This window comes from Lutra lutra, chromosome 7 (genome assembly GCF_902655055.1).
Source record: "Lutra lutra chromosome 7, mLutLut1.2, whole genome shotgun sequence".
NCBI lineage: Eukaryota > Metazoa > Chordata > Mammalia > Carnivora > Mustelidae > Lutra > Lutra lutra.
The window spans coordinates 131,755,367-131,778,797 of NC_062284.1; the positions used below are offsets into that span (position 1 = coordinate 131,755,367).

Genomic DNA, 23,431 nt, shown 5'->3' on the forward strand with positions numbered 1-23,431 from the left:
GAACGTCCTCATGGACCCAAGCCACACACTGCCTCGTGAGAGCATGAGGCAGTGTCTTCTTGGGGTTGCCATTGTGTTACTGGAACACCTTGCCTAGGGCCCGGCAAGGAGCAGTTACCAGGGCTGGCTGTCTGGGCCGAGCTGAGGGAGCGTAGCTGACCCTTCCTCTGAAGAGCATCTCACACTGGTCCTTCCCCACGTCCGGAGCACGGCCTGCCGACAATCCGGGAAGGACAAGGCAGTGAGGAATGGAAAGTGGAGGTCATCGTGAGGTGACTGGGGGAGGAAACCAAGAAGATGCCTCCAGGGAGGGCTGAAGATGCTTTGAAAAGCCCCAGCTTCCCAAGTAGGCTAACAAACCATGGGAGAGAAGAGATATTAGCCGTCTACAGAGCTTTAATGAGTCTCGAGACCAAGGACAAAAGAAGGTGCCAACCCCACAGAACTTAGGGTTTCAAGGAAGTGTGTAAAAGAAGAAAATTGTTTGCCAAACTGGTTTCTTTTAAGAAATTTATTTAGAAAAATAACCCCCACCCTCTCCTACCCTCCTCCCTCAATGCCATGGGTCTCGGGCATCATGTCTGGTCGAACTCTGGATTGGGCCTCCCATCCGCATGGGGGCTCAGCACACACAGACAGGCGGCGACACCACTGGGTGGCCTCCCACACTCCCAGCTGCTCCAGTCTTGTGCTCAATCCTTGTCTGGGCCTCTGCATCCGGGTCTCCGGATGGAGAGAGGCCCTGGGGGGAAGGGCAGCCTGGCTACAGTCCGTGTGCCCCTCCTGAGGCCTGCCAGGGCAGCTGGGGGCTGGGGGGCTCCGTCCCCCACCACCCCATGTTTGGAAAGTCAGGGCTGGAAGCGAGGCGAGCCAACGTGAGGCTGGTGGAAGGCGTGGGCGCTGTACACCACGTCGGGGGGCGAGGGCGTGCTGGCGGCCAGCACCGAACACAGGGGCTCATGGCTGCTCAGCACTGACGTGAAATACTTCATCTCCTCTGTGAGCTGCTTGATCTCCTTCCGCAGAGCCGCGTTCTGTTTCTCTAGGTCTTCGCTCTCCTGTGCGGAGAAAAGTCAGCATCAGAGATCAGTCTCTAGGAAGGCACAGGATGGGAGGAACGGGGAGCGGGAGGAGACAGGTTCACTTCTCACCAGCACAGCCGCGGGGAGGGGCATCAGTGATTTTTTTCTGCACGTGTGTGTGCATGTATTTGCGTGTGTCGTATGAGAGCATGGGTGCCTTTATAAACACATGTGTGTGCCCAGATACAAGCTCGAACCCATAAAATTGCTGGGTTTTGTCCGTTTGCCCTATAAGGGTGGCAGCTTCGTAGGATCTCATCTGATAGAGGAGCACGTGGGAATGGGTGTGAGTGTGCACCTTCGTGTGTGTGTGTATGTGGGTCTCTGCGAGGGTGTATGTGGGTTGAGAGCGGCAAGTGTATATTATGGGAAACAGGCTGACAGGTGAGAGCCTGAAAAAATGGAAAAGAGTTTGAGAGAACAGCTTATACTAATTTCATGCTTTTCCACCCAATGTTATACCGCAAGCTCTCTGAATGTTTCCAGGGTGGGCTTTTAGCCTAACGGAGTCCATGGTTAACTGTCTACTTAACCAGATTCTAGAACACCAGGGTCTTTATAAACATCAAGTGGTCAAAACCCACCACAAGGTTCAGTTCCAGTCCATTCTGCTGGCTGGTTTCATTCTGCTGGCCAGTCCATTCGAGAGCCTGGTTTAAAGCGCCCTGCGTGTGTTCCGCCCAGGCGTATGTGCTTTTTTTCCAGAAACACCTTTCCCCTGTTGCTAAGAACACCATCAGATAAACGCTAATCAGGCAAACTCTGGGTCCAAGAATGCTGATTCCTGATCACATCATTAATTAATCAACAATTCCACTCTGGTAATTAGTGTGTACTGGAAAACAAAGCTACCTAAGGGAATTGCATTTCCAATGTGATTTGAAGGTTCACATTCCTCGAGTCAATCAAACAGATTGACTCATCTAATCCTTGGTGCCACAGAGGAAGGGAAAAGGGCATTGGAGAGGTAAGTAAGTTACACTTCAGTTCAAAAAATCAACCTGAGCTGGCAACCAGGCCTTAATATTTCTAGTTTTCTTTGACTTAGGTCAGCATGGCCAAAGTATTAGAATTATTTGAAGGGCTTATTAGAGTTTCAGGCTGTTCTTGAAATCTAGAGATTTGAACTCAGTGGGTTTGGGATTTGGGGTGAAATCTGGGAATTCACTGAGTTTTTAACAAGTGCCCCAGGTCATCTAACTAACGATCAGGCAAGTTTAAAAACATAAGTTAAACACACTATTACACTGGTTTTAATCAGTCAAGCACTTACCAAGTGCCTATTCGTTAGGTGCCTGGCACACAGTATGAACTCAAATGTCTGTTGATTGACTGGCTAATGACTCCGATGGCTGGAGGAACAGTTGACTCGAAACCGTGATGGGCAGTGAGCAGGTGTAAGATAACTGGCCGATTAAGAGGTGCCTTACATAACCCACCAGGAGCAGGAGCTGTGGTCCAATGAGAGAGCTAGGTAGGCTGGCAACTGCCCTAATCCGTGAACCCCAGAGTTCCTTTTTAAGTGGTAGAGGAGCTTATGCCTGTGGCCTTACCCATCAGGCCGGCTTCCATTCCACTTGTGAAGGACGGATACAAGCAGGCTCAGCCCTAGCCTGGCATTTCCTGTATGTGGCTTTGAGCTAGAAAATGGTGCCGAGGTCAGTACAAAGGAAACCCCCATCTCTGAAATGGGATGGGGGTGGGCAGGACACTCAGACCCACGATGGTGGAGTCAGAGGCACCCGCTTTTTCTGCGAGGTATGGCGGCTCCGTTATCTTACCATTTCCTTGTTTCCAGGCACATCCCAGAGACAGGGCATCCCCTCTTTACCGAAAGGTAAAAGAAAGCAACCCATGAGACTGGGTGGGGGGGTGGTTTTAAGACGGGAACTGGGGGCCGGGAGTCCTCGCCCCTTCCTCTAGCCCTTTTCTTCGCCCCCTCTGAGAGTTTCCACTGGTGACAACGTTTACTGTAAATTCTGTGCTCTGAAGAGCCTGGGCAAACCCCGAGGCAGAAGGGAGGGGTGGGGTAGGCGGGCCACAGGGACCAACCGCTCTGACCTTCTCCCCGCCTAGAGGCAGGCCCAGCTTTCGGGAAGTGACAGCAGGTTCTTCCTCCTCCCCAAGCGAGCTCTGTTGAGCTCTCTCTAGCTTTCGCTCCCCACCGCCACCACCCCCTCCTGGCTTGCAGATTCCAGAGCTCTGCGAGGGGGTTCACAACCACTGCTGCCTCTGACCAGAAAACAACCACCTGTGACAAGAAGCTTGTCTTTACCTTGGGAAGCATGACGGTTTCCTGCTAGGGCCGCAGAGAAACCAGACCAGGCAGCCCAGGAGCCATGCAGCCAGCCAGACACTGGCAAGAGCAAGAGTTCGACTTCCCTTTCAGGAGGAAGTGGCTGGGGGGGCGTGGGGGGGGTGGCCTCCTCCCAAAATGTCCCCGGCTCAGTCCACTCTGACGGTCCCTGGGGCAGTCATGCGCTGGAAAGCACTCACACAGGGACAGTCTAGCCAAGGCGGCCAACGGGAGCAGGTGTTTACTCACAGGTACAATGACCACATCCCCCCCATTTCCCTTCCCTTCCCAGTGGCAGCTGGAAACCTAGGACTCAGCGGGAAGGGGAGAGGAATGTTTGGGAAGGAAATTTTGGCCTCTCACACGCATGTCCTCTGTCAGTCAAGGAGCGGCAAAGCCGGCATCTGGGCTTCTGCCTGACCTGCTTTCCGCTTTTCAGAATTCCTTTCTGTCCTTCAGGCTCCTCATGGTAACCCCCTGAGATGGACACGGGAGGCCAGCCCTTGCCATGATCCCCACTTCTCAGATGAGGCCAACTGAGACACTGGGACAAAGCTACCCAAAATACTCCCTCCGAATGATCACAGGCTGGTGGCAGCACTGCTGGGAGTGAGGGCTTTGGAATTTGCCTCAAGACACTGATTTTATCAGAGGTCCAGACACTTCGGCGACTGACCCAAAGCCCCATAACCACATAGGGGCAAGAGAGGGTTTGGCTCGAGGCTTTCCCATCTTCAGCCCAGTTCTTGCTCTGGCATACCCAATGCTTCCCCTGAGAGACCAGTGACTTAAGTGACTGAAGGTCTTCAGAAATCACTAAGAAGTCCTCGGCTGCCCTACAGTGTCCCGAAAGAGCACTGGGTCTCGATTTTGGTGATCTTTAAACACCACACTGGAACCCCGAGTTGGTCACACTCTTCCAGTCGAGGAGCTGATCGTCTGCATTCCTGCCCAGAGATGGGAGGGAATCTTCTGTCCAGCTCTTCTTTTTGAGAGCTCACTCACAGCCAGGCCTTCCTCCATATACAGAGTGAGGTCCAGAGCACATGGCGATAGCGGGTTCCATCAGCAGTAACTGGGGACTGGGGTCCTGGTTAGGTGAGCCTCTGTGACTCGCTTTCCCTCTCTGAGCCCCTGTCCGGTTAGAACAGGAAGACTGGACCACAACAATGGTTCTCAACCTCGGCCACGCCCTGGGATCCATGGGAACCTCTGGGGAGCTTTACCAGTCCTGGTGCCTGATTCTGATTTAAGCAGTCTGGGGTGCAGTCTGGCATTGGGTTGCTAGAGGCTCCCAGTGCAGTGAATATTGAAAAACATTAGAAGGACCCATTAGCTTCGAAAATCTCCAAGCCCTCTTGGGCTCTCGAATATTTCAGATTCCAAACAAAATACCTGAGTGTATGAGCCTTTAACCCGGTCCACTTGTTAGGAAGGAGTGTGTGTGAATGCCAAGGAGAAGGTCGCAGGAGGCAGAGGGACGTAGACTCAATTTGTACAAGAAAAATTAGTAGAAACCAAATTTGTAAAAGAATAGTCTAGCTTGACTTCATAACTCACGTTTATTGAATGCTACCATGTACCAAGCACTCTTTTAAGTATTTGACAGGTATTATTATCTTTAATCTTTGTGGTAGATAGCATGATTATCTGCATTTTGCAGAAGAGGATAACCTAAAAGTACAGGGAAGTTAAGTAACCTGTTCAAGGTCACACAGCTTGTAAAGAGGCAGCACCACCACTTGAATGAGGCAGCCTGGCTTCGGAGTCTGTGCCTACCCTATTCTCTTTGTCTTTGACATTTGTTTAAGTCGTACGATGTTTGGTAATTAGCTCCTGGGAGGCTTCAGCCCTGTCGGCTTTCCAATTTTAGCTTTCCTCTTTCCCACCTCTTACAAATCCAGACAATAATGCTCATAATTCACCCCCAGCTCTGAAGCTTGAACGTTGATGCCAACCCTGAACTACAGGCAGCTTGGGGGTGGTTAAGGAAGAGGCTTCATGGGGGTGTGGGAACATTCTGGGAAATTCCCTACTGGAGGGGCTGAAAGGGGGTCACTCAAAGAGCTCATGAATGATGGGGAATCCCCAGACAGTTCCCTTACCCACAAGGAAGCCAGTTAGGAGCAAGGCCAAGGACAGGCTCTGGCCCCAGGCTCTGGCAGGGACTCTCCGGGCATTGTGAGCAGGTCTTTGGTCCTCCTCCCTTCCAGCTTTGGTTTAGTGCCTTGACCTTCTCCTTGAAGGCTCTAATCATGATTTCCAGAAGAGTGAAAATAGTCCCTGCGTGTTCCTCTTCAACAGAACACGTAGTTATTTATCAATTGGGTGACCTTTTAGCTCTCACCTACACTTAAACATGAGAATGGTAAGTGAAGCTTATCTCTCACACCTAAATATGTTCAGTCTCCAGCAGTCACCAATCCACCAAACACAGATACAGCGTGGAGCCCACCATTTCTGAAGAAGTCTGCGAACCAGCGTAGGACATTTCCCAAGCCCTGGGAGGATCTATGCCTACCCCTCCCACCAGTCCCGGGAAAACTGGCCCCAACTCCTCTTCCTCACCCAAAGAGGAGAAAAGAAGAATCATCAAGCCACAGGTCTTTGCACTGAATAACAAACAAGTCCGATTCTGAAGAAATCTCTACTGTACTAACCTCCTCCTCCTTGCCTTCCTCCAGAGAGCTAGAAAGAGAATTTATCAAATGCTCAGCTTTTCTCGTAGCTGGGCAACCCATGTGACAGATTCTGACCAATAAGATCTAAGTCGAAGTACCTGGGGGTGGAGCTACCCTTTCCAATTGAAAAGGTAAAGCCTCGCCAGGACAAAAGCCACCCACCCTCCCTCAACCCAGATTGGTGCCCAGAGGTCCAGAAGCTATATCGCAGCCTTGAGGATGAAAGTCGCATAGCAAGGATACCTGCACACAGACAGAAGTAGCCCGGTTCTTTGATGATGTTCTTGCACTTGGCCCTGTCCTGTCCATTCTGAATTCCTTGTTATCTGAGACTTAGTGATGCCCGTTTGATAGTCTTTCTATTACTTTTAGCTGAATGGAATCCTGACTGATATCTCAACCTAGGAAGGTTATCACTAGCAAACCCAATTCCAAAAAACAAACAACTAGTAATTGCCATGAACACAAAGGTTTAAATTAAATTATTTTTTTCTTCAATCCTGCCAGTCCTCTGGGGACAGTGTCTGGGCACGTATATACCCCCAGTTGTCCCAGACTCACTCCGCACATTCTACCACATGCACCTGGCTGCACACTGAAGTCACCTGAAGAGCTTCAAAAAGATTTTAACTCCTGAACTTCACCCCTGTGAGAGGTTCCAATTTGACTGTCCTCGAGCAGGTCTCAGGCATCAAGACTTGAAAAGAAAACACTTTGTAGGTGAGCTTAATGAATCATGTTCATAGCTGGTTCCTCTTAAAAATATATATGTCCATTGACAGAGGAATGGGTAAAGAAGATGTAGTGTTTATATCTACCATGGAATATTACTCAGCCATCAAAAAGAATGAAATCTTGCCATTTGCAATGGCGTAAATGAAGCTAGAGGGTATTAGGCTAAGTGAAATAAGTCAGTCAGAGAAAGATAAAAACCATATGATTTCACTCATATGAGGAATTTAAGAAACAAAACAGATGACTGTAGGGGAAAGGAAGGAAAAATAAAATAAGACAAAAACAGAGAAGGAGACAAACCATAAGAGACTCTTAACTATAGGTAACAAACTGAGGGTTGCTGGAGGGGAGGTGGGTGGGGGGTTGGGGTAACTGGGTGATGGGCATTAAGGAGGGCATTTGACATAGTGAGCACTGAGTATTATATGCAACTGATGAATCACTAAATTCTACCCCAAAACTAATAATACAATATATGTTAACTTAATTGAATTTAAATAAAAAATTAATATATATGTAAGGATATAAATATTGGGCAATGTTTATTTTACTTTTATTAAATTTATATATTTATAGTTTTATTTTATTAAATATTTTTATCTTAATATATAGGATAAATAATGTAAGTATAATAAAATAACTTTAGAAAAGTGGGAGAATGTTTCTAAGTCAAAAAAATCTTTTGAAAGTAAATGTTTGTTTAAGGGAAAGTGCCTCTCTATTGCACTGCTGTTATATTTGGTGAAAACAATTTCAAGTAGACCAGAACAGATCATTGAAATGATGGAAAAGCAGGAGGTAGGGTATCTATTGGAATCTCATTAATGATAACTATCTAACTAGTTTCCCTTTAAATTGTTGAGCTCTGTAAGGGTCTATCGCTGTCTTCACTGTTTTGTCATCATTGACTAGGACAGTGCTTGGCACATAGTAAGTGTTTGATAAAATCGTGTTGCTTGACTACCAAATTAGACTCTAATAATTAGCCAAACCCTGCATATGGACAGTCTTTTAATGATGTCCATGAAACTTCCCATGGAGTGTTTAACCAAGACTTTAATATCTTTTATAGCTTCTACTTTATATGGTTATAAATGAGTTTAAGAGATTCCCTGTTTAAAAAAGGCCCAGGTCAGATCCCTACTTAACAACACTTATGTTCCCCAAAATAAAGCTATGGGTGGGAGTAGCAGAATTAACAGCATTTTAAGAACTCTGTGTATAGTTTCCTTAACTGGAACTTGACTTTCCCCATCCATACCAAAGGAAGGGGACTTGCCCAGCGGTGACGGCTAAAAGCCAGGCCAGTGAAACCGTTAGTGCTCTTAAAGCTTTTATAAACAACTGGAAGGAAGGGCATATGCTTTCATCTATAATAATACATCTGATATCCTCATCTGACTGATTTATAGGAAAATGCCAAGTGCTGGGCGCCTGGGTGGCTCAGTAATTAAGCTGCTGCCTTCGGCTCAGGTCATGATCCCAGGGTCCTGGGATCAAGGCCCGCATCAGGCTTCCTACTCTGTAGGAAGTCTGCTTCTCCCTCTCCCAGTCCCCCTGCTTGTGTTTCCTCTTGCTCTATGTCTCTCGCTGTGAAATACGTAAATAAAATCTTTAAAAAAAAAAATGCCAAGTGCTTTGCATTCAAATGAATGAATAAATATAACCTTCACCTCAATGCAAAACAAAACAAAACAAATACACTATTGCTTTGTTTTTGTCTTTGCCCTGTCATTGAACTCCTGAACAGCCCAGTGAGGTGTTACTGCTTTCCAGTCTGTAAATCAGAGTTTAGGTTCAGATATATGCCCCAGGCAGATCTGGATTAGTCTTGTTGACCGCCCCCCTCCCATCGGGTTCCTGCTACCTGTGGCTCCATCACCCCTGTTCCTGAGCATCTCATGCTCTCAAAGGCTGGTCCTACAAGGCATCTTTCTGACCCTTGACTGGCCACACAAAGTTTGGCCTCCAGCCTCTGCCAAGCACACCCTTCCCCCAGATCTTCCCAGTCTCTTTCTCTCACCCCATTTGATCTCAAATATCAGGGTCTCAGACCCTCCTTGATCACTGTCCCCACCCACCCCTTAACCACATTCAACATTGCACTATTTGATTTTATTTGAAGTCCTCTTCACTTGGTTTGATTAGCCTGTCCATTTATTTGCGTGTTTTCCAGTGTGACTTCCAGTTGAATGTAAGGTCCATGAATTCAGGGTCTCTGTCTTATCCCTGTTGTATTCTCAGTGCCTGGAAAAAAACCATACCTGGCATGTAGGACACTAATATATACTTGTTGAGTGGATCCATCATCTCTTCTAACACTGGATCGAGTACTGGGAAATTGGCCTTTGTTTATAGAATTTTCTGGACTGTCCCACCTCTAACCAAAATGTTTTCTGGGTAACTGTACCAGCTGAGCACCCAGAAAACATTTTGGTTAGAGGATCCTCAGTTGTAAGAAAGTGTACTTTGGCCCTAGGAATCTAGTCTCCTCTGCTTGGCTCTGAACTTTTTCCTGCTTTTGAATAAATATCTTGCTTTATAAGAGCTCCAGGTCACCCTCCTTAGTTTCCCTAAACTGAGAGTGATGAGATATGTACTGGGACAGTCCCATTCCATACCCGTTGTCCTGGGGTCATTCTTATGTGAGCTCTTTTCACTTCCAAAAGTGTTCCTGTTTGGAGGATAAATGGTAGGATTTACTAAAACTTGACCATCAAATTTTAGCTCAATGATATCATTGCTGCCCTTGTCCTCAGTGTCCTCCTGAGTTCACACAGATCTCTAACCATTTTCTTGTTTTTAAATAAAAAATATACAGTATAACTACATTTAAGATGTTTTTTAAAACTCATATCCACCCACGATCCTAGTTCTTTCAACACAACTGTTTTCATTTGCACATATTGCCATCTTTTTAAGATACACATACTTATTTTTATGAAATTTCAATCATTGTATTGTAAAGATGATTTGTATTTTGCTTTGTAATGACTTTGTCACATCTACATCATCACCATAATTATCATTTTTAATGGCTATGTCATCACATGGAAGAGCCACAATTTACCTAAAATGGTTTTTTTAATGTTGGACATTTTGGTTGCTATCAAAATGTTGCTATTATAAACAATGCTGCAATGAACATCTTAACCCATAATGGGTTTTGTTCAATCATTTCCTAAACTTGTAGGAGTGAGATTAGGGGGGCAAAGGGCATGGCCAGTCTTCCAGTTCATGGTTGTAATGCTGTAAAAGGTTACATAAGATATATAGTGTCATCAGCAGTGAACATATAAGTCAATGTTACTACAACCCCTTTGGCATTTAAGCACTATAACTTTAAATAATATATTTTGCCAATTAGACTTCTGAAGTTTTCTTAATTTCTTTTTTTTAAAAGAGTTTTAAAATTTACTTGAGAGAGAGAGAGAGAATGCACAAGAGGGGGTGGGCGAGGGATAAGGAGAAGCAGACTCTCCGCTGAGGAGGGAGCCCAATGTGGGGCTCCATCCCAGGCTCCTGGGATCATGACCTGAGCTGAAGGCAGATGCTTAACCCACTGAGCCACCCAGGCACCTCAAGCTTCTTAATTTCATTGTAATTTTATAAATTATTGATTACCAAGGAGGAAGAATTTTCTATGTGTCTGTTCCCTAGTACAGCATTCTCAACCGGGGGCAATTTTGCGCCCCCCCCAGGGGACGTTTGACAAGGTCTGGAAATAGTTTTCATCATCACAATTGTGGGATGAGCTGCTGCTACTGGCATCTAGGAGGTAGATTTACTATTTTACATGCACAGGACAACCCCCTCCCCCAATAAAGTATGATACAACTCAAAATGTCAATAGTGCCGAGGCTGAGAAACTCTTAGTGTATATCATTTTCACAATCAGAATAGCAAATTGGGTTATTTTCATTTTGGTAGGAAAAACGTTACACAAGCTTTCTGTTCATGGTTTCTGCCCACTTACCTATTGGAGTCTTGAAGTTTTTCTTAAAAAGGATGTTCTTTCTATGGTATAAATATGAAATCTGCATTTATTTAATCTGATGCAAATATTTTCCCCAATGTAGTATTATGCTTTTAATTTCAGATTACAACTTTAAGATCTTTTTAACATAAAGGAACACTTAAACTTCAGTCCCTCTCAACCTTGCACTCTCTTTCTCATCTCATGCTGTATATACTTGGATTCTATTACTAGGATTGTCTAGGTCATTCAGACCTGGTTAATGGCTCACTTCTTGGCTTACCCTTTGCAAAAGGACATGTAAGAGCAACACCATCTGCATAGCAAAGTCCTGTTCAACAAAGCGGTACAAAACAAAAGCAAAAGGTGGGCAGGCAAGAGGTTTGGGTTCTTGGGTGTCCTGAGAAAGACCTTGGTGTCCCCATTGGTTATGTGGCTGGTTAGTCTACAGCATCTCTAAGTTATCTTTTAATTCTGTGATCTTATAAACAAGGGAATATAACCATAATTATTGTTAGTCCCCCTCCCCCAAGCTACCATGTGGACCCAAAATGAGACTCTATAGAAGGGGACTTTGTCCTCTGGAACCAATCTATGCCCCCTAGGAAGCAAGGTGTCAGACTGAGTCCCACAGAGGAAACTAGGAAAATCCCTGAGCAGCTTAGAAAAGGACTTTTTGATGAGACTCCTATTCTTTTCAGGAGAAAGACCTTTGGGTGCTGCTAATGGCAGCTTTGTGAAGACTCCTGCTTGAATGGGCACCATCAATTTATGACCCGGGACCTGTAATCTCATTTGAATAGAAATTCTTTATAAATGTCAGGACTGGCGTGGAGTTGGCCTCCTCTCAAATATGTCTCCCAAACTTAGCCATACTGACTCATCATCAGTGGTACAAGCTTTTAAGGGTGGTGGATTGCCTTGACATGTTTTTTTTTTTTCCCCCAAATGAAAATAGTCTACTAGTTTGTTGTTCTTATTTTTAAAATGGTACACATTCATCACAATAAAAAATATATAGAAAAATACCAGAGTAAGGTAAGCTACTCAAAACTCAACCACTCAGAAAGAAACACTATTAGCATTTTGGAGAATATCTTTCCAGATATTTCTTTATGCATGCAAACGTGCCCCAAACCCACAAATTTTACATGAACGGGATTAGACTCTGCATACTCTTTGCAAGTTGCTGTTTCTTCCCTCAGTGCCAAGTCATTGATATCTTTTGGGGCTACAGATCTACATAGTCATTTTTAGTGGCAGTATAAAATTCTAGTGTCTGAATGTATCATAATACAGCTTAATCACTTCTTGTTGGGCATCTGTCCAATTTTATAGTATTGATAAAGTATCAGTTCATGGTGTTTATGATGAATTAGATATCTTTATGTATCATTTTTCTTTCAAACTCTTATAAGTAGAATTGCTGTGCCAAGGAGTGTTCTCTTATGAGAATTCAATATTTACTGCCACACAGCTTTCTTTAAAAAGGGTTTCAGAGGAGCCTGGGTGGTTCAGTGGTTAAAGCCTCTGCCTTCGGCTCGGGTCATGGTCTCAGGGTCCTGGGATCAAGCCACACATCAGGCTCTCTGCTTGGCAGGAAGCCTGCTTCCCCCCCAACCCCGCTCTGCCTACCTATCTGCCTACCTCTCTGCCTACTTGTGATCTCTGTCTGTCAAATAAATAAATGAAATCTTAAAAAAAAAAAAGGAGGGGGTTTCAATGGATATATTGATATATTTCATAGAGACTTTAATTTCTTGACTAGGCCTAATGTGGAGAAGGAACGAGTGTGAATTTTGGAAGATGTTCCTCAAAGAACAAAAAAGTAAAGTCAGGAAGAGACTCAAGGAGGATATCAGAGAAGATGAATACATCTTCATGAGAGTCTGAAGGAAGAGGCAGTATAGTTTAATGGTTAGGGAGATGGGCTCTAAAATCAGTCAGACCTAGCTACAAGCTCTGTGACCTTGAACAATTTGCTTAACCTAATACAAAAATGATATTACTATGATAATACAAAAAAACAGGTTTTTGTGCAGATTAAATGAGATACTATAGGTAGAGCACTTAACACACAGTGCCCGGTACATAGTCATGTATTTAATTAATATGTTTTTAATAAAAAGAAATTCATAGCCACAGAGGCCCAAGACAAATGCCTCTTTTCCACAGGTGGTTGGCTGGTTTTCACTGAATTTTTTAAGGGTGGAACAGCCAGAACATTCCTTCTGTGTTTTTTTTGTTTTCTACCTATGCTTTCTCTATGCCAATAAATCTTATGGCATGGTCTCCCAGAGAGAAAGCGAAGAACTCCAGGAGTGAAAAAGGACCACAAACAGCTTTCTCTTCCAGTATTCCCCAGAAGACCAAGAACAATAGTGCCATTCTAAGGCGGCCTGGGGGTTGACATCTTCATTGAGCTGCTTTTCTTCCATTACTCAATTTTCCTCTGATTGTAAATACCTTTTTTTCTCACAGCAATAGCTTTAAGCTTCATTTCATGCATAATTTATACTCAGAACATTTGTTATATATGGCATTAAAATATGTCCTAGAACCTATAATTGTTTCTTTTTTAGACTAGTTCAAGACTCCTTCAGGAGCCAGCCCCAGGAAAGCAACTTTCCCACCCCCAGCTAAGGGAGTACCCAAGTTCCAGCTTTCAGATTTGGCCCTGTTACTCCACGTTGCTTCCAATTCCACTCTTGAGGCCAGATCTGACTTGTCAAAGGCATAGCTCTGGGCTAACATTACTCTCTGCCCACCATCTCTTCTACCGTTAGCCTTTTCATGAACAAAGCTGCTCAGCTGACCTCAACTCTCTTTCCCACTGACCTAGGACACTGACTCAAAATCCTTCAAGCCATTGTACTCAACCAGGACGGTCACACAAGTGACACTGATTTGCCATCCCTTATAGAAGCTTTTCAGTACTGTAGACTTTAGGATCACTCCTGACAAACCCCAATGGACAGTTGGTTCTCCCAAAGGACTGAGATATTTATGTAGGATGTTCAAGGGATAAAATGTCACAGAAGAAGATGATTCAATCTTTGAAGTCAAATTAGAAATCATCCTAATGCATATGTAGTAATGATTGATGTTGAGAATGTGAATATCTGCATTATAAAAATAAAAGCACATGATAAAAACATCCAGACTCTATAAAAAAGGGAAAAAATGCACAGTATCCCTCCCCTGCTTTAGACCTTCCAACCTACTTTTTAGAAATAAGTGTTAACCTTGGGGGAAAACCTTTTTGAAAAATTTTAAGTTCATACACACATGCACATATATGTTTTTCTTTCTATTAAAAACGTACATGGGAGGGGCGCCTGGGTGGCTTGGTGGGTTGAGCCGCTGCCTTCGGCTCGGGTCATGATCTCGGAGTCCTGGGATCGAGTCCCGCATCGGGCTCTCTGCTCAGCGGGGAGCCTGCTTCCTCCTGTCTCTCTGCCTGCCTCTCTGCCTGCTTGTGATCTCTCTCTGTCAAATAAATAAATAAAATCTAAAAAACAAACAAACAAAAAACAAACAAAAAAAACGTACATGGGAGCAAAATATGTACCATATTCACATCTTTTTCATTTAAGAGTACAGAAGCTAGGGGTGCCTGGGTGGCTCAGTGGGTTAAGCCTCTGCCTCCGGCTCGGGTCATGATCTCAGGGTCCTGGAATCAAGCCCCATGTCAGGCTCTCTGCTCAGCGGGGAGCCTGCTTCCCTTCCTCTCTCTCTCTGCCTGCCTCTCGGCCTAAGTATGACCTCTGTCTGTCAAATAAATAAATAAAGTCTGAAAAGAAAAAAAGAGTATAGAAGCTGGATAATCTTCTCAGATTACCACATTCAGATGTAATTTATTTTAACAACTCCATTGTATTCCTCCAAATGGACTGTTGTAGTTCATTTAATTAGTTCCTTATCCATGGATATTTATGTTGTTTCCAGTCTTTACTATAAGAAACAATGCAGCAAAGATTATCTTCACATGTACATAACTGTGTAATCTGTGGGTACATTTGTAAATAGACTTCTAGATGTAAAACGGCCAGGTTACAGTGTTTTTGATGGGCATGGTTAAACTGACTTCTAGTGGAGTCGTACCAACTCCCACTAGAAGTATGTGGTGGTGCCTGCTTCTCCATTGTCTGGACAACATCCCATATTAGCAACATTTTTTGTCTTTGCCAGTCCGGCAGGGAATTTCACTGTTGCTTTAATTGTCATTTCCCTAAGTGAGGTCTAGAATCTTTTCCATATTTCTTTGCTATTTATTTCTTTCTGTAAATTACCCATTTCTTTAAAGAAATTATTTATTTATTTTACAGAGAAAGGCAAAGCGAGAGAGGGAACACAAGCAGGGAGAGTGAGAGAGGGAGGAAGCAGGCTTCCCACTGAGCAGGGAGCCCAACGCAGCTTCCCACTGAGCAGGGAGCCCAACGCGGGGCTCGATCCCAGGACCCTGGGATCATGACCTGAGCTGAAAGCAGAGGCTTAACCCACTGAGCTACTCAGGCTCCCTGTAAATTGCCCCTTTATAATCATTGCTCGTTTTTCTTTTGGATTGTTAATCATCATCTTCTTATTCATAAGAGCTTTCATATATGAAGTAAATATGCCCTTTTTTGGTCATATGTGTTACAGATATTTCCCCAATCCATCATTTGCCTTTGACTTTGTGTATTGTATTTTTCTTTTTTTAAAGATTTTATTTACTTATTTGACAGAGAGATCACAAGCAGGCAGGGAGGCAGGCAGAGAGAGGAGGAAGCAGGCTCTCCGAAGAGCAGAGAGCCCGATGCAGGGCTCGATCCCAGGATGCTGGGATCATGACCTGAGCCAAAGGCAGAGGCTTTAACCCACTGAACCACCCAGGCGCCCCATGCATATTGCATTTTGAACTATATAGAAATTTTCACTTTTTATGTATAAAGGTAATATATATCAGTTTTTTCCTTTATGGTTTCAGAGTTTTGGACTTTATCTGGGAAAGTCCATTCCAAAATAATTTTTCAGTGCTCTTTCCCCCCAAATTTCTTTATTTTTCTTTTTTTAGTATTTAATCTGTGTGCATGTTGTATGAGAAATGAAGACTCTAGTTTCTTCTTCCCAAAATGGCTAGCCAGTTGTCCCAATTCTATTTATTGAATGATTTGGCTGCCTTCACTGGTTTGAAATGCCATCATCATCATTTTGCATTTGTTCTTGTATCTTGTGCCTTGTTCTTAGGAATTGATATATGTACTTGGGTCTTAAATTTCAGTTTGCTTTGGGATCTCTTTCTGTATTCTCTTCTGCCCAGTGCTCTGTCTTTTCCACATTGTTTTGATTTCTATAATTATAATTCACTTTAATATCTTGTTCAGCTAATCTTCTTTAATTAACCCGCTCTAAAATTTTCCTGGAAATTGGCACACGTTTTTTCTCACTAAGAACTTAGAATAGCTAATCTAAGTCTCTTCCTTACTTCCAGAAAGTTATATTGGGTTTTTATTGGGATTACATTAAGTTAAATATCTAGATTATGGAAAATTGCTATTTTTACATAAGGCAGATCTTTCCACTTATTTGAGTGTTTTTAAAATCACTTAGAATAATTTTAAAGTTTTTAAAAATTAAGCCCTGCATTTTTTTTTTTTTTTTTTTGTAAAATGTATTCCTTCCTTCCACTTGCCAGTGTTGGTATTATAAATGGAATCTTTCCTCCCATGAAATTTTCTAGTTGGTTATGGTTTACATATAGGAAAGTCATTACATTTTGTGTTAACTTTGAAAGCTGACAGGGTTCCCTTATTAGTTTTAATAATTTTTCAGCTGATCATCTTGGATCCACTTACTAGCTACTGATGTCTTTTGGAGATGAACTGGTCTAGTATGTCTGCAAACTAGAATTTAAGTGAAAACTTAAAAAAATAAAATTTTCATAAAAAATGATATGCCTTTCTCCTTTTTAATCAATGCATTTACTGCCCCTAACAGATTTTATAGTTGTCTGTGGGAGGAAAGGAAATAAGTGTAGCCGGGGCTTGTGTGAAACACCCAACGAAAGAGAATTAAAACAGAATGTGGACTCTGTTGATATCACAGTTATGAAAAGAAGCACCTGAGCCAGTTTATGTGAGGGGTAGTGAATGCCAAGGATGTTCTAAAGTTGGCATAAGATTAAACAATTGTAGAAAGATGCTCCTTCCCTACTTTGCTTTTTTTTTTTTTAAGATTTTTTTACTTATTTGACAGAGATCAGAAGTAGGCAGAGAGGCAGGCAGAGAGAGAGGGGGAAGCAGGCTCCCTGCTGAGCAGAGAGCCCGATGGATGCGGGGGCTCGATCCCAGCACCCTGGGATCATGCTGAGCTGAAGACAGAGGCTTTAACCCACTGAGTCACCCAGGCGCCCCCTTACTCTGCTTTTTAAAAGCAATCAGTGTTTGGTGTTTTGTTGTAAACCATTTATAGGATAGACACTGAAAATGTTAAATAGTAAGTATCCCACACTCTCACTGGAGAAATGAAGTAATGCTTTTGGTATTTTAAAAGAGATAATAGTGACAAAGCTGAAACTGAGAAAACAACATTACCCCAGCCTATGAAGCTAACACAGCAATACATACATAGTCTTTATTTGTTACAGTGCTCTCAGTAGCTAGTCTTTAAAATATTGGCAGATGGGTCCTCTGGCTATGTCGTAGAGCTGGAAAGAGCTGGAACAGAAAACTGTTCCAGAACCTCAACATGTGGAGCCAAGCATGGAGTCAAGGTTAAACCCAGCTCTCAACCCTAAGAATGCTAGTGGTAAACCAGATTTTCTACCTGAATCACAAACATAATTAAGAGGATAATGGACGGAGAAGATGGGTGATTGCGTCTGAGAGGAAATTAACATTTCACATCACAGCCAACCCCTCTGTTTGATGGGGACAGACTTGAATGTCGCTGCCAAAAGCTTTTACCTGAAGTCAAGAAACAATCTGCTGTGGCTGCAGCCCCCAGGCTGGCTTCCCAAAAAGTGAAGATGAATGCTAGGGTGCTCCAAAGAAAAGGCTGGGGGGATGGGAACATTCTAGAGGCTGAGGCTGGAGGTGTGGATGTGACTGTGGTGACGGCATAACTTGCACCCCAAGACCCAGAGATCTTCTCAATCTAGTCATGGCTAGTATAATCAAGATGGGCCAAGTCTTCTGATTCTAACTCTTGTCTTACAGAGAGAGAGAGAGAGATGAGTCCGTTGAAAACCTTGCCACAGCAAAGAACTATACATGTCCCCCTCATTGATACGTCCTCCAGGCTTGGACAAAGACCAGGGGTGGCACAGCTCATGATAGGGAGGACTCCTTGGCTCATGTCAGGAGGAAAGGAGATCTCTGTCATTAGAAGTGAGCAGGCATACACTGGGGACCATTTTGGTGGTAGGGACTGGGGGGAGAGTGTGTAGAGGACTCTCAAGCATCAAAAATGTGTCTGAACTTTCCAGCCTTTAAGAAATCTCTCTGCCCTGAGATTTTGAGGTAGATAGATAGATATAGATAGATATCTAATTTTAGTTGTGGTTTTTAAAAAAGACTTATTTATTTATTTATTTATTGTGTGAGAGAGAGAGAGTACACACACAAGCAGAGGAAGGGGCAGAGGGAGAGGGAGAAGGAGAAAAGCAGAATCCCCACAGAGCATAGAGCCCAGCGAGGGGCTCCATCTTACAACCCTGAGATCATGACTTGACCTAAAATCAAGAGTCCACCACTTCCGGGCTTAACCGACTGAGCCCCCGAGGTGCCCCAGTTATGATTATTTATCTTGCTTCTATAATAATAACTATTATTAAAATTACTCTTATTACACTTAAATTTTTTGAGTATTGTACAGCAGGCACTGCATTGAACTTTTTATATGTGTTGTCTCTATGAGGTAGTCCCTGTCATTTCCCAATGTAGAGATAGGGAAACTGAGTCTAGGGGAGGTTGAAGGTCTCTGAGATCTGTCACACAGATAGCAAGTGGGGGAGTTAGGATTCAAACCCTGTACTTCTTTTTTTTTCCCCCAAACCCTGTACTTCTGACTGCAGAGCTGCTGAGCTATCCTTAATTTTTACTTTTTTTTTTTAAATACTCCAAACTTATAAAGTTCACAGTAGTTTTACAGTCTCAGGATATTGCCCACTTATACAAAAAGGCAGGTTTTATCCTTCCCAATTTTTATATATTTGCTTGCTTTTTGGCAATATTGAATTAGATTGAATATTGAATTAGAATTAGACTCTGATAGAGACAAGTGAGTGATCATAGATTTTCAAGCTTCAAATAGTAAACGGGAGTGTGTTAGGACCCTCAGCTATGATGAAATCACAGAGAACCCCTAAGTAGCAGTAGTACTGACAACTTCCCATTTAGGCAGCTGATCATAATTATCACAAAGAAGGGAGAATCTGGTGTCCATTCGTTCTTTTTTTTTTCCATTCCACAAATATTTATGAACTTAAAACTACGTTGGAACGCAATGGAAGATATGCTGAATATGTTTCTCATAAAACACAAGCATCCCATCAGAGATGTTGGTGCTGACTTTTCTCTGCTTCCTTACAATGCTAAAAGAAGCATCTCTTTCCTCCCCCCAAACTGAGTCTTACTCTTTCTGGATACAATTAAAACAACTATTCTAACTGACTGATTGCCATGGTAATCTTTCAAATAAACACAAACGCACTTATTTTGGGTACCAATTGCCCTTGACCATTGAAGTGAAGGACTAGGATGCAAGAGGTTTGGGAATGGTTCAGGAGGAAGGACAGGAAGGTGGAATTGCTAGAGGTGGGGTGAGAGGATGGAAGGGGAAGTAGCCAGTGAGGTAAGAGCTGGTTGACTGAGGACCAAATGAAAGGGCAGAATGAAGAGAGCTAAGGTATGGGAGATAAGGAGGAAGCACTGCTCTGGGAAGCACGCGGCCAGAATTCAGCAACATGACGAGAGCCTTGGTCCTCTGGTGGACTAGCAGTTCAGCATTACCCAAGGCTACCGCTCAAGCCAGGGCTCAAAGCCTTCTCTAGAAAGTTTGAGACTGGAGACAACTCAACCAGTATGGGGACCATCTCAGATAAGTGCACTTGAAACCACATCTTTCACAGACCCCTTGGGACAGCATAAAAGATACTTCAAAATAAAATCATAATGATGTTCTGGAAAGAGGAGTAGGGTGTAGCACCCTACGGACCTCTTTGTCCCAAAGGCAGGGACCAGGGTGGCTGCCACTGGCCTCCTAGGGGATGGGACCATTTGCAATCCCAACACTGGGATCAGGGCTCCCCCAAAGTGTTTGACATCTTCTAAATTCTTCCCAAAGACAGTCCTGCCTTCTGCTCTCTAGGCTCCAGAGGGATAGAGCTCTCTCTGGCTACCCCATCTCTGAGGCAGTGGTCTGCTTCCACCCAGCCTATCTCCTTCATACGATCAACTCATTGACACCTCATGCCCTCTCAGGGATCAGGAAGAAGGTTTCATTTCTTTTTCAGCACCCCAGCTCATTCCATGCTACTAAATCTCAAAACACCCAGAGGAGAGCCTCTCCTCTGCACCACACCCCGAAGCCCTACCCCTCCGCTTACCCCCATGCCCCACCCCCGCACATGCTCGCAAAGCAGGAAGCCTCAAAGCTGTGGTCCAAGCATCCACGGGTGGTGGGAAGCAAAGCCTATAGGCTCCAGAGGCTGAAGAAGGTTCTGAGTACTCACCAAGTGCAGGGTGTCGGCTTTCTGTGTCTGCCTCTGCCGGCTCTTCTGGGCAGCAATGCGATTTTTCTCCCTTCTCTGAACTTTCCTGACATCATCGGATGAGTCCTGGGAAGCACAGATGACGGGAATTAGGTGAACGTGCTCCTCTCTTCAGAGTCAAAGCACGTTCTCGGGCTGCTTGGTATCTGTCCATCCATCCTTCCATTTCTTCATCTTTTCATTTGCCCGCTCAAAAGGCTGAGCCCAAAAGAGAACTCTTCCCCACACTGTTACGCTCCCTTAGGTCCCTATAGCTATTTTGGCCAAAAGCTACAGGAAGAGGAAAAAGACCCTGGGGCCTCGATAGGGCTGTATTTGAAAAAAAAAAATGGCGAAGGTGATGAAGTGTGTTTTATCACCTTTCCTCTCTCTGGGTCTGCTTCACCCTTACTCTCCCACTTCTGGGCCTAGAATTTTCTTGCTATTCCCCCCCCCCCCCGCAAAACTTTGCTGAGCACCTACTATGTGCCAACTTCTGTGCAAGTACTTTTTCAGAGGTGCTCTTGTTTAATTCCTGTTTAATTAACTGTGTTTAATTAACTCCTTGTGTTTAATTAATTATCTCCTTGTTTAATTAACAGTGCAGTTAATATTATTGTTTCGCTCTTATATGCGAGGAGGCTGAGGCTCAAAGGGCTTGCCCAGGGGGCTACCATAATCCAGGCCCTTCCCTCTTCTGATGCTAAGTCTGACACCTTTCCAAGGACTTCCCACCCCTCACTGGTTTGTATTCATGTGTCTTCTGCCACATCCCTGGGCTGAGGTCCCCATCCCAGATCTGCCTCTTTTTCTCATGCATTCCCTTCATTATGCTCAGTGACCTTGACATTCCCCGTGGCCCTGAGCACAAGGCCTAATACAAACTAGAAGCCAAGAATAGCTTTAAAGGTGGTGATTACCTGTCTGTGGCAGGCAGTGCGTGGCTGCTTAGGACAAGAGGACCTCTGGGTGTCCTCTAAGTTTATCCCACAGACGGACATGTCCTCTACTTGGACAAAGAGGTTTGCTCCAGTTCCCCGCCCCCCTCCAGATATTGCAGGATGAGTATTGGAGTAAAACCGTCCACAGCGCCTGCCCTGTTCCCTCTCACGCCCACACAGGATCCAGAGACACTGTCCTGGGGCAAGACTGTGCCCACCAAGCAGATGTCTCACCAGCATGCCCAACACTTCCAGGCCATTGCAGTAGGAGGGCATTGGGTTAGATGGGAAGGAAGTGCTTCTCTAGAAGGGGCATGAGGAACTAGGTTACCATGGAAGCCATGAGTAATTTCCTTCCTAAGAAGAGTACAGACTTCCAGGCAGCCTGAGCCGCCGTGATACCATCTGGAGCAGGGGATTGGACTCTTTCCTTCTAGAGGTCTCCACCAGGACTCCCCCCAGCCTGCTGCTCTTCTGCGAGACATTGATGACAGATGCTGGATTATCCGTTCTTACACTTTTACTTCGGATGCAGCACCTTCCAAGCCCTCTTGGGTATCTGTGCTAAGGAAAGAATGTGGTTTTTAAACCACAAACTTGGAGCAGAAATGTTAATCCCTTGACCTATGGGGGAGAATGAAGCAGCCCTTGTCTGGAGAGGGATGTCAAGGAAAGTGGTGAAGAGAAAACTCCAGAAGCTTTGGGGGCAGGCAGAGTGCCCCCCCCCCTTTTTTTTTGCAAACCTCAAGCTGAAAACTTTGGACTTGGAAGTCACAATCTCGATTCTAAACATTCCCAGACTCTCTACCTCAATGGCTCTGGCTTCCCCGAGCAGAGCTGAACTCCTGCAGCCAGCTCCAACGCCCTCTCCTGATTCCTTTCCCCGTCTAGAGCCACAGAGGGGAGAGGCTTAGGTGGCAGCTCCCGCATCCCTCTCTGCTGGCCATGCTAGCAGCCAGGACGGTGCCCCAGTAGATAACATGGATGCTCTTGGGCTTGCCTGGCTTCCTCCTCCAGCTTGCCCTTTTCCTCTTCTTTGCTTTTCCCTGCCCCTTCCTTCTCTTACCCTGATGGCTGCCTCCCACGAAACCACACGCCTGGGCTAGGCATGCCAGCCGCCTCCTTAACGCGGTGCCTCTCGCCTTGGGGAAAGGGGGACCCTTTCCTTTGAGAGACCAGGGTTCCTTGATGCGCATTCTCCTCCTGGCTTCCTAGAAAGCTCCATGGGGTGGGGGCCCAGGGGAGAGGAAGGGGGGGCAGGCCCCGCTAGGAGTGGAGAGGGAAAGGGGCTTGGGTGGGATGGGTGCAGGAGGAGGATCTTGGCCAACAGGCGCGGCTTAGCTGCAAACACCACGTCCTGTGACAGGGTGCTCCTGCCCCCAGCCACTTCCTCGCTCCTCCTGGGGCTCCCTGGATGGGGACCTGTAGCCCGAGCTCCGAGGGCCCCCCTCCCGAGAATGAGAAGGTGGGCTGCAGGGAAAGGGGGGACTCTACCTGTTTGCCAGGGGGAGGAGAGCGGCTGAAGCTGGAGTCGCTGCTGTCAGAGCTGTGAGGCATGGCTGCAATCTTCCGGGCTCTGCACACACCCCGGGGGCCACGGGGCTCTCGGGTCACCAGCCGGCCTCCCTTCCTGACGGCTCCCCGGCCACCAGCTCACCCCCCTGCGCAGCTCCCTCCTCTGCCCGCCCTGCAGCCGCCTCTGCCCCCTGCGTCCTCCTCACTCTGGGGTGCCGAGGCACTGCTCCCCACAGGGACATGTCGCTCGCTTTGGGGCTCGTGTGCGCGCGCTCTCTCTCTCTTGTGGTTTCTGGTAACTCACACTGGAAGTCACATGGGCGGAAACTTAAACAAGTTCGAAGTTAATTTGAGAGAAAATACATATCTGGGAAAAGACCCACAGAATTATATGAAAGGAAGAAAAAAAAATACACAAAACCCCAGATACCTTCCGACTGTTTGAAAGGAAGAGCAGCTCTCTTCAATTGAT

General features: G+C 45.1%; 1 protein-coding gene across 1 annotated transcript; it reads right to left on the reverse strand.

Annotated features, from left to right (window-relative positions):
* Positions 1 to 496: 496 nt before the first annotated feature.
* On the reverse strand, positions 497 to 23,232 carry BATF (basic leucine zipper ATF-like transcription factor). Its single transcript, XM_047738674.1, has 3 exons — positions 22,939 to 23,232; positions 20,486 to 20,590; positions 497 to 1,058 (listed from the first exon to the last, which is right to left on the reverse strand). The coding sequence occupies exons 1-3, from the start codon at positions 22,999 to 23,001 to the stop codon at positions 849 to 851; spliced, it is 378 nt and encodes a 125-aa protein (XP_047594630.1). The 5' UTR covers positions 23,002 to 23,232; the 3' UTR covers positions 497 to 848.
* Between the last annotated feature and the right edge of the window lie 199 nt (positions 23,233 to 23,431).